The sequence below is a fragment of the Enoplosus armatus genome, chromosome 15 (genome assembly GCF_043641665.1).
Source record: "Enoplosus armatus isolate fEnoArm2 chromosome 15, fEnoArm2.hap1, whole genome shotgun sequence".
In the NCBI taxonomy this organism is placed as follows: Eukaryota; Metazoa; Chordata; class Actinopteri; order Centrarchiformes; family Enoplosidae; genus Enoplosus; species Enoplosus armatus.
The window spans coordinates 16,397,789-16,410,029 of NC_092194.1; the positions used below are offsets into that span (position 1 = coordinate 16,397,789).

General features: G+C 44.0%; 1 protein-coding gene across 1 annotated transcript in view; it reads left to right on the forward strand.

Annotated features, from left to right (window-relative positions):
- Positions 1–10,297, forward strand: part of efna2a (ephrin-A2a) — a 69,306-nt gene extending 59,009 nt beyond the window's left edge. The window contains exons 2-4 of the mRNA XM_070920617.1: positions 3,596–3,888; positions 8,557–8,622; positions 10,173–10,297. Coding sequence (XP_070776718.1) covers positions 3,596–3,888; positions 8,557–8,622; positions 10,173–10,297 — 484 coding nt within the window. The remainder of the gene's footprint in view (positions 1–3,595; positions 3,889–8,556; positions 8,623–10,172) is intronic.
- The last annotated feature ends 1,944 nt before the right edge of the window (positions 10,298–12,241 follow it).

Sequence of the window (12,241 nt, forward strand, 5' to 3'; positions counted from 1 at the left end):
CCGTAAGTGTGAGTGCATTCCCATGTCTTTTTGGCCGGTGCAGTGTGTGTGTTTAATTCCAAATGACACACAGCCTGAGAGGAGGGGACTCAGGGACACACTCATCCACACATAGCCGCACACCAACATGTACTGCTTAACAGCTCTGAGTGCGGCGGCACACACCTGCACACAAACACACACACACACACATATCTGCACACACAGCTTCCACAGCGTATTAGGAATGCAGACAGTGTCACAGGAGCAGGGCAGGGCGCTGAGTAGCTTAATACAACCTAATGTATCCTGGCACATTAGCCCTTTCTTGGATTGAGCATCCTCACTCATCGAGACCCACTTTACCAAGCTACCATTTAACCAACCACACACACACACACTCACACACACACACACACCCACACTCACACACATAATTGTATCCAGGCATGCAAACACACACACACACTTCATTGTATGCCTAAAGTACTAACGCTCAGATGGTAGTCATCCATAAATGTATCAGTTCGCAATCAATAGGCAAAGCACATTTGTCTCAGATGGAAAACCACAAACGTAAATGAAAGACATAAAAACTCCTCCTCCATCTGGTCTTCCTCCAGCTGGCCTCCTCCTCCTCTTCTGCTCTTTCTTTCCTTTTCTTTTTGTCTTGTTTTACTCTCATTTCATGCAAGCTCATTATCCCTCCCTCGGTCTCCCTCTGTCCCCTCTCCTCTCCCTGTCTTTCTCTTTCTTTTGTCCTCATTCCTCCCCTACATTTTCTCTCTCTCTGTCTCCCTCCCTCTGTTCTTTCTTTTTAGCCCTTTTATTCTCATTCTGTGCATCTCTCCCTCCGTTTCTCTCTCTGCCTTTCCCCTTTAGTTGTTAATCAGAGTTGATTGGGAGCAGAGAGAGCCGAGAGGAGCTCCCCAGTGGATCAATGCCTCTAAATGATCTGTTCAAAGATCCCTTTAGAACCTGCAAAACTTGCTCTGATAGGGCACCGAAGCATGAAGCCGCTCATTTCACATCTAACTCACTTCCTGATTTGCCCTCTGGGAGAGAGATAGGACTGCCGTTATAGGGATAATTTGTCCCAAAGCTAAATATCCCACTAACCAAGAGTGCTTAGACCAAAATGTCTTCAATCCAGGCAATCAATTACTGCCAAGGTGAGGGGGGAAAATGATGAATTTGTTTAAAAAGCTCAATCTGTGTGTGTGTGTGTGCGCCATCTGAGTTGTCAAGATTGCCCGACAACTAGGTTTGTTTGTGCTCATTTGATTGAAGACATTTTCCTGCGTCTCAAATTTACTGAGCTTCGAGAAACAAGATTTGATAACGCGCCGCAGCTGAATTTTAAATGTATTTGCCGTGGTACATTTGAAATCAAATTGATCGTAGCGATGATGTTAATGGCGAACCTGGAACCAGAAGAAGTGGCCGCTACAGACACAGACGTGTGCACATGCCCACAAAGAGATTTAATATTACGCTACGATATCACACTGATGAATTTTAAACAGCCGTCGAAATGTTAGATGGTTTACTGAAGAATGTCTCAAAGTGAAACTTGAATTTTGAATGACTGTGGGTTGTTAAAGATGCAAAAACAAAAGGATTATCAAGTCATACCCTTGGGACATATTATTTATGCAGTACTGGTAAATAAAATATTTGAAATATCAAATATTTAAAAAAAATACTGATGTATTGTATTTTTTTCACAGAAGGGTGCCGATATGAAAGCAAAATTTTACATGAAGCAAAGTCGATGTGCATTTAAAGACTTGTGGTTAAACAAATACTGCATTTACTGATTACTGATTCAGCATTAGATGTGAAATATTGATTGATCAATTTCAGCTTTAAGAACTTTAAAATGAAGGTATCATATTGGGGCTGTAAACATGAGATTCTCCTGTTGAAAAGACTTTTTTCAAGGATACGTGGGGCGATATTCTGTATTTTTCTTATTGTCAACAAATCCTGTGTAGGGACCAAAACCAGCGATGCATTGATTCAACTAACAAGTCTTGTCTGTGTAGCCTAAAGGCAGATGTCCAGTAGCGTATTCCTTTGTGCCAAAGACATTCCTGTTTGTCCAAAAACACATAAATGAGCCACGCTGTTGCACTGGGTGACATCTTCCTTCATCACCATAAGCATGGGCACTGTAGTTTGATTATGAGTTGATTAAAATACACCATCCTGCTGCCGTAAACACTCACGGGTGAACGTGTGTTTCCCCGCAGCTGAAAATAACACTTGCCGAAAACTACAGTGCCCAGCTGCTTTAAGAAATGATTCTCTTTAGAAATCTTTTTCAAAGATGAAAGTACGTGTTCATTTTTAAAGATTTATGTCCTCAGAACAAATGAGAGAGCCACAGACAAGATGAAGTATAGAGAGACAGACTACATATTGCTGGTTTTGGTGTTTTAAAGGCATTTGTTGACAAGAGTATAGAATAGCAGCATACCTTATCCTTATAAGAGAGACTGTTTCCCTCCAGTGACTTCAAGATTGTAAACAGAAGTTCAGTTTCCATATAAGCAACATTGGCACCAAGATATAAACACAAATAGAGCCTGTATTACGTAGAGAAAAAAATGCAGCCATATGTTTTTAATGTACTATAACTGCTTTGTAGAGACTGTTGAAAAGTCTCCGAGTGAGTTCAAGCACCATCTTATGTATCTCCATATGTTACCTGCAATTATTTCACATGCTGTCTGACTCGGTGCCAGAGGAGGAATATAGCAAGGAAAATCACCACAATATATACCCTCTACAATGTGTGCATGTACTAATATTTCTTCTTCAGTAACCTCTGACCCACTTCTATTCATCAGGCCAACCTCAGTGATCCGCATGTTTATGGAACTAAGTGGACATTCACCACAGCCGCCTCTATACACTGCTTTAGGGGGTGGGATAATAATGTGTGCTCTCTACCATCACATGACCCACTTCTCTTGAGTATCATACGAGAAGGCTCATTCAAGCACTCTGACTGGAAGAAAAAGACCATATTCCAAACAGGCTAATAATTCCCATGAAGCTTTATTAAAAATAAAATCGGTTACTATGCAAACCTTCGCCGTAGGATTATTATTGATTTTTTTTCTTTTTTATTAAATACGTTTTTTAAAAAAACCACCCTCTGGGATGTTTTCGCTGCAATCCGCCATGACTCAGGTGGTTTTAAGACACTCCATCAGAAAGCATTTGTTGAAGTGTCCTTGAGCAATGTGTGGAGTCTCTAAGCTTTGCTTTTGTGGAAATGTGCAAACACAAAAATGTCTTCACAGCAATCATACAGTTTCATATAATTACAGCACACAGCATGGCTGCACTAAGTGGACACTCACCACAGTTTCCTTCATGCTGTGCAATCATAAAGAAATCCAATATAGGTAGTAAATATTCATAGTATTGTAAATAGTTGCACAGGGTTTTTTTTCTCGCAAAATACATGCCTCACACAGTAAACTATTCCTGAAGCCTTCTCACCTCTGCCCACTGAAGCTGTGCATATTCCTGAGTCTGTTTGTGATTGTTTTCATTCATGCAAAAAAATGTAATTTATTGGTTCTACTCCTGTGTCTTGCAGGTTCTGGCATGGAGAGTACAGAGTGGCAGTGAACATTAATGACTATCTGGACATCTACTGTCCTTACTACGAGGGTCCTCCGTCCCACGGGCGCATGGAGCGCTACATCCTGTTTATGGTCAACCACGAGGGCTACACTTCCTGTCAGCACAGGATGCGTGGCTTCAAGCGCTGGGAGTGCAACCGTCCCAGCGGTCCTGACGGACCCCTGCGCTTCTCAGAGAAGTTCCAGCTCTTCACCCCCTTCTCCCTGGGCTTTGAGTTCAGGCCTGGACACGAGTACTACTACATCTGTGGGTTATCAGCTAGACAGTGTGTGTTTCTGTGTGAGATGTGTGTGTGTGCAGGTGAAGGGTGTTTGTCAGTTTGTTATGTGCATGTGAGCGTGTCTCTCTCTTGCTTGTTAGCCACGCTTCTGTTCAATATGCAATGGTAAACGATATGTAAATATGCAATCAACAGAAGTTGATTGAGAGAGTTCTCAAACACAGCCCTCCATATCGCTCACACAGCCACAGACGTGCATAAATACACCTTCCATCTCACACTCGCTCCCCCTACTCCCTCTCTTATTCTCTTTATTTCTTGATGTATCTCTCTGCTTCTGTCGAGATCATAAGTGGTGTGCTCAGCAAAGTGGTAAAAATGTCACCAGGCGTAGTTTGTAATCATTTTTATATTAGCTGTATTGATGTTTCTCCTCACTTCAACAAGTGATGTATTAGTATCACAGATGGGCCTTGCCCCCTGAGACTGTTTTTCTGAACAGAGTTAAAAAGCTATCATTCCCCCACCAGGCATAGGACAAATAGTAGCTTCAAATTACTCTTAAACATTGTTTTCAGCTGCTCGGTGTGCCAGATAGGTGGGGATAGATTTACCGCATCCGGACACTTTAGTGCAAGATCAGTTGGTAATCACAGAAAAGAACGTTAAATTGACTTTCAAAAGCTTTGTCAGTGTCCAAACTTTCTGGCGCCGCACAGAAAAGCGCCACCTTGTCTGTGTGGAGGCTGCAAGAGCTGCTAGGCCTGTGACAAAACATTTGGCTGTTTGAATCCACAGACCAGCTGGGGAACTATGTGGAAATAAAAGGATTCTTCTGAGAGAGGACAGTTACAATTCACACAATCACAAGAGGTCACTTGTCAGGAAAATGTGTGCATAGGTTGTGTTTGAACGACGAGCTGCCATGTGGTGACCAGTGTGCAAACTCTTTCTTCGATAAAGCTAACTTTTTAAAGCACACATTAGTCGATAGTGTTGTGGGAAATTACTTTGCGAAAAGCAATCCTTTTGTAATTACTGATTTCTCTCGTTAAGTTGTAATTTGATAACCACTTAGCAAAGTTATCTCATAACCGTCCGCTACTTAGTTTACTCTTGTGTTACTCTCTAAAAGTCACTGGTATCTTGTTCAGAATTTGTCAAAAAGACAACACTTCTACGGCAGACATGAGCTGCATTCTTGCCACTATGCCTCCTGGCCAAGGTCCCTTCGTTTCTCCCTTCGTTTCTCCTGCTGCACAGCCGGCTGAAAACTGACCTTAACCTTTTTAGTAGGAGATGATGCATTCTCACCGCGACCCATAATGGGATGAGGCTCTTCTGCAACCAGTTTCAGGTCGGCATGCCAGTGCGACATATTTCTTTGTTGAGTTTCTTGCCCTTGGACGGTGATTCTGACCTTACAGTGATATTCTCCTCCTTCAGACAGCGGGAAGCAGCAATCAGCCAAGGCAGCAAAAAAAGAACCCTGACAGATACTGACACAGGTTTAGATTTAATTTATTCTGGCATTACTATGTTCAGATTTAAATTATAATGCGGCCACACGATTTTGCAACATGACGCTATCACTGAAAACCTAAATATAATGTGAAAGATAATAAGACTAAAATAATGTATGGCCTCCAACACTATTTGTCCTTAGAGTAACCAAAAAATGAGCACTAAGTATTTGCAAATATTCCTTTGCCCCAGTCTGTTGTCTGCACTGTCACAAAGACACAGCAGGCGAGAGTCAGAGAGCTAAGGAGGCGAAGATAACAGCCACCCGATGTCCTACTGCACTTTTCCCAGTCAGCACACACACACACAAACACACACTCTTTTGTTTTTCGGTCTCATGTAAGGATGGACAGGGCCCCTCCAGAGTTGTATAGTTGCTGACTATAGTATTGTGTTTCTGGGACCCCTGAGGGTAGTGTGTATTCCACGAGATTGGAGTGTGTGTGTGTGTTGTGGGGGAGGGAGGGGGCGCTGCTTAGGGGGTCAGTTGTCAAGCAATTGTGAGTCCATGAAAGGCCATGTCCATCATTTTGACTGACAACCACACATGTTTTTGTTTCTCACTGTCTCTCACATGCACATACAAACACACACACACGGTCACACACACATGCACAGGTCAGTGTTGATGTGGAACGAAGGCATGTTGACAGTTTTAACCACCCAGCCCTTCTGATGAAAGTGTGTGTTTGTGTGTGTGTGTGTGTGTGTGTGTGTGTGTGTGTGTGTGTGTGTCCCCTCTCCGCAGATACCCCACAAAGTAAAAAAGCATCGATCTTTGATGGTGATCTGTGGCCGGACCTGTGTGAGTGTGTGCCCATGTGTGCACGTTGGTGTGTGTATTTGTCATGTGGCTGACATGTTGACAGGTCCGCTCCACCCCTTACTTCTCCCAGCTGCCATCTGATGAGGTTGAGTGATTTTCAATGGGTTTTCAGGAGACTTTGGATTGTGGATGTGCTGGGAAACAGAGGCGCTGGGAGAGCCGATAAGACTTCTAGAAAAATGACAAAAGCGAAAATTGTTGGAGGGCACGGAGAAAAGGAATGGGGGGTTGGGGATGTATATACCTATCTACTTCTAGACCTTTCTCCCTGAAATGTTGCCATTTGTCAGTGAAACAGTCGGGAACCTGAAACAAAGGCACACAACAGGAAAGAAAGCTCGATACAAAGCTGGCGGGGCTTCATAGGGGACCACTATGCACTTTTCTCTGGGCGCTGTAAGGACGGTAGGTGGATGAGTTGAGGCAAAGGAAGTGGGCTATAGGGAAGGCATAAAAGGGTAAAGAAGGTGAAGGGCAGGGAGAAAGATGGAGGGAGGAGTTGTGGGCAAAAAGAGAGGGAGGAGAGGGCAGAGGAAGGGTCAGATTTATTTCCTGTGCACTGTGGATCTTGATGATGGTCCTCTCTAGGGTCACCGTGGGCTCTGGCTATGCGGATTTCCTCAAGGGAGAAAGCCAATAGGTCTCCACGCACACACTTCTGCAAGCACCAGTGTGTGTGCACATTCTTTTTGCACATCCTCGCATATGTGTGCGTGTGTGTGTGTGTGTGTGTGTGTGCGTGCACACGTCCTCACGCGTGAGTGGTCAGACAGTTGGTCACCATCTCCTTCTAAGGTCTCCAGCTCTATTTCACATCAGAGTGAGGTGGGACTAAAAACCCAGATTCAATTTAATTTTCTTTACTTTGAAGTTTGAATCGCAGTAACTTTTTAACATTTTCTCATTTTTTTTGGCATTCAGCCAGGGCAGCATGGTGGCTCAGTGGTTAGCAGTGTCACCTCACGGCAAGAGGGACCTGCGTCTGTGTGGAATTTGCATGGATTTCCTTTCCCCATTCCAAAGACATTCAAGTCAGGTCGATTTGAGAGCCGGTATTTCCCTTAGGTATGAATGTGAGTGTGACTGAATCCCAGTGTGGGGGCTGATCCCTCACAGACTTGTTTACATTGCCTGAAGTGCTCAGTATGTTTATGGGAGTTCACAAGCTTGGGAGCATCGGTTTAAGAGAACTTAAAAGGACATAATATAAGAAACTCTCCAACTGCTTGAAGCAATAAATATCATCAAGAAAGTAATGGACTGCATTAATGACTACATTAATGTCAAATTATAACAAATTACTGAGTGGTAACTTGCATAAAAAATACCTTCCTTGCTTAATAATGCCTACCCTTGATTTACCATCACTGACATATTTGCTTCAGGCTAATTACAGTTTTGTAGGTGTGTTTTACTTTGCTGTAGCAAGGGCCCAGTGGCTGGGTGGGCCTTGCATTATTACTCAAAGGCTAAGGCTAGTTACATTTTTTATTGTTCTTTTTTACAAATCTTGGTAAAAGACCAAAACCAACAATGTGTTAATCCGTCTCTCAATACTTTCTGGCTTTGCGACCCTGTCTGTAGCACAAAACCATTCATTCCTAGTGAAACAGGTCACAACCATATAATTTTATCTTTAAAAAGGGCGTAGTAATTTGCTGAAACAGCTGGGCACTGTAGTGTTTTTGCAAATGTTGCTGAAACGGGAGTAAATAGTGCATGTGATGGGGACTATTTTCAGTTGCGGATGAATACACATTTGGTGCTCTAGAGAGAATATTTAAAGCAGCAGGATGGTGTATGCGGGATTGACTCAAAATAAACGTCAGTGCCCAAGTTCATTATAATGAAGGAACATATCAGTCAGTGAAGCAGTGTAGCTCATGTATGTGTTTTCAGGTGTTTTGGACAACAATAGAGGTCTAAATGAAGGAATAAGCTATATCAGACTTTGGCTGTGTGTAGGATCAATTTATTGTTGGATTGGGATTTGTTGACAGCCAGAAAATATAGAATATCACTAGCTGTATCTTTTAATATTGAGGTTCTGTCTTTTGGCGGGGCCCTGTGTCTTACATTACTAAATAAATGTGTGTTTAATTTGTTTACTTGAAGATGATGTAATACATCTCATTTTTGCCTCAGGGCCATGGTCACAGTACTGTCTCTGTAAACTCCCAGTCCAACCAACCACCTAATAATAAACCTCATAGCACTCCAGACAGAACAACATTTGAAAAAAAAAAGTATTGAATCTTCTCAATTACTTTATGAGTGCAATCAGCAGCACAAATCGCTTTATCTCTCAACTAATCTCCTCTTTCAATCTCTCTGATTTTTACAGCGTCTCCTCACCCAAACCATGTGGGGCGAGCATGTCTAAAGCTGAAGGTGTATGTCAGACCTCCAGGTAAGTCACGCTCTAACTACACACACACACACACACACACACACACTCAAAGGTCCAGATTGGCTATCAAAGTAAAATTAGGGGGGAATAAGAGGTCTGATAGAATGCCCCGGCAACACTCTCTGCTCTGATTCACAGACCAGCCAGGCAACACTTTAACACCTTTACACACAGACACACACACAGACTGAAAACACACACACATTCGCACACAAGTGCGCACACGCACGCAGACACGGAGAAGCTTGCGCATTGCAACCAGGCACAAAGTGGCATACGCACTTCACATCAAATCACATCACATCACACTGGGTGTGAGGGAGACCTTCTGTCCTTGCAGAAAGAGAACAGAGCAGGCTGAAAGTGCTCTCTAAAAACGTTACCGAGCCTCCACATCACTCTACTAGCTAGATTTGCTCATAAGAAACAAGAGAGCAATCTAATAATAAACCCATAGCATACTGTAGAAGTCTAATCTAATAATAGACACTTCATATTTTTTAATAAAATTCTCCTTGTGGTAAAAGATGAAGCATGACTTGCTCGCCACATAACACTGAGTCTTTTCTTTTCAAACAGCATGCTGCCGGGTGAGATATACTCTTGAAAATAGCTCCCGTATAGATTGGCATAGACAGGGCGCAGTGCTCACACAAGTGTGCCATGTTGTCCTATGATGGTGCTATTCAAAAATAACTCAACAGAAGATTGGCATGCATGGGGATCGGATTGCGGCAGGCATTACACTAGACTTGCGTTATCTTGAAAATCTACCTGTACGTCTTTTGAAAGGCTGATTCCACCTCATGAGTTTTCAACCTAAGTCTGACTACAGAATCAAACCTGGGTAGTAGCACGTCTCCCCAGATAATGACACGGCTTTGAAGATCTTCGTAAAAGGATGAGAGTCGGCCTTCGCAGCTTTCCAGGCTCAGATCATTCAGTTTCTCGCTTAGGGGGAAGGAAATTCTCTCCTCCTCCATAATTACTGAAACAACATACATTCTTTTATTCTGTCATTGCTGCAGCTCCTCTCTGAGATTCTGCTCTTTTTTTCTGCTGTTAAAGTAATCTGTCTGACATTGCAACTTCCATCTCATCTGTGAAATATTGTCACGAGAGTGAGCTGTGAGCGGTTGCACGTGTGTTTGAGTGGATGTGTGTCTTTCTGTGTGTGTGTGTGTGTGTGTGTGTGTCAGCTGCTCCAGATTCCGAGTCTCTGTGATTAAACTGTAATTAGGTTGGTTAAACCCCCTGCAGAGCTCAGTTGCTGTCGTCTTCTCCTCCTCCCTCTTTCCTTTCCTTCCTCATCCCTTTCTGACTTCTTCTCTCTGCCTTTCCTTGGCTTTTGAAGGGTGAGAGTTTTATGGCTTGTCGCTCATTTTCCAACCCCCCTAATAGCTCCACTTGTCTGCCCTTTGTTTTCCTCTAAATCCACTCCCTCGTTTATTCGCTTCTCTTGTAGATTGTCTCATCTTTGTATCCATCTGTGTGTCCCTCTCAGTTCAGATGTTTTGTCGTTTTTTTCTTTTCTCTCCTTTCCATTTCAGATGGGTCGGGATATGATTCTCCAGAGCCCTTCCTGACTGATGGAGGTCCAAGCTGGAGGCCAGGGTCCATGGCCTTGTTAGCTGCTCTGGCCTCACTGCTCCTGGGACTCTTCTCCTGGCTGTGACCCCTCTCCTTCTCTTCCTGGAGCTCCCACCCAGGGTCGCTGGGCTGGGCTGGCTGTCCCTCTAAATCCACCACCCCTCAGGGAAGCCCTCTGTCTCCGTCCTCCCCTCTCCCACCTCCACCTCTATACGACCACCAACCACCCCCACTGCCAGCCCCATGGCCCAGCCACGGACACCCTTCCCAGGCCTGGCTGAGATGGTTGGATCTTAAGCTGTCTGGGAAGCCGCCCTTCATCTCCGATTCCCGAATTCTGGGTGGAACAGCACCTCTCAGCTGAAAAACACAAGGGAAATGTCTCTGCACTCATATCAGGGGGTCCTCTTGATTTGACTATTGACTCTTGGCCACTGATGGGGTAGATGTAGCCGCGGCTATGATTAAACTTGTCGTTCCAGTGCAATTCCTATCATCCAATCACGAGCAGGATGCATTAAGCGATAGGCCTGGATGCACAAAAATTGGATTTTTCTCACATTGCTGTCCCATCGTCAAACCAAGAAATGGAAGTGGCCAAGCTTGCATTGTAACTGAAATTCTATACTATCTGGACCAGTTCCAACTGCGACGAGAATAAAAGCAAACGTATACCAATGGAGAGGAGAAAAGTGACCCGGCCTGTACAGAAAAGAGAAAGGGAAAACAATGCGGGCACAGATTTAAATGAATACGGCCATATGGGAAATGTAATATTATATGTGTTGATATTTTCAGACCCAGTGTAGATTCACAGCAATGTGATACAAAAATCATACAGTAAGACTTTTTTTTTTAGAAGCTCAGAATATCACATTATAATGACAAGTATAATCATAGCCTGTTTCAGTGGGAGGGTGGGGTGTGTTTGGGGGGGCGGGGGGGTGGGTTCTGGGTGGGTTTGGTGAGGTGTATATTTTCAGGTGGGATGTGTTTTGTCTTATTCATGTTTCTAAACAAAGCATTTATCACAGCCTGGCCAGCACAGGCGTCTTCAGCACTGTCTAATGTCGATTGGGTCGGGTGACTTTTGGAACCATGACTTTCTCATGTATGAATGTACCACTGGTCACCCACCTCTTTGTCTTTCTGTATTATTATGACTGTGGTCACTTACAGTACCTTCTCTCGGACTGGCAGGATGAATGGGTCGGGTATTTGGAGGGATTGGCGGGGGCGGGCAGGAGGAGGGTGAAGTTAAGGATGAATAGAGGACAGGTGAGAAAAGGAGGCGACACTCAAGTTGCATGACCACTGTGAAACCTTCAGATCAATCTCGTTTGTAATGATGATATATTTTTTCATGGGGAAAATCAGAAACACCCTGCTACCGCTCTCTTGCTCTCCCTGAAACTTTTACAGACATCAAAAGGAAAATTCAACCTCTCTCCTCACACGGTTTCTCCTGTCTGGCTTTCAGTCGTTGATGGATTAGCTTGGGCCAGGAGATAAATGGACCCACAGGGTGAAACTGACTGGAAATCAGCCCTCAGAGCCCAGGCCGGATCACAATGGACGTAAACACTGACTGGAGCTGGTCCTGGGTCTGAGGGTTAAACCAATAAGGGAAGCGCATAGACTGTGGCAAATGAGGCGAGGTGTGTGTGTGGTAGCATCACAGAAACACACATGCGCATGCACACACACACACACACACACACACACACACACACACACACACACACACACACACATACATACACATACACACACACACACAGTCTTTGATAACGGGACTGTTCCTCTGAGACTTTGGGAGCATTCATGGACATGACTATAAAGGGAACAGCACAAAGAGAGAGGGAGCAGAGGGGGGGGGGGGAAAGTGTGTGTGCATCATGGGACTGAGACTTCTTTAATGTTGGGAAGTAAACATAATGAGTAAGCACTGTGAACACACACATACATACGCACATGACGACCCATGTACAGATACACACACACACACACAAGTACAGACATATGTAGA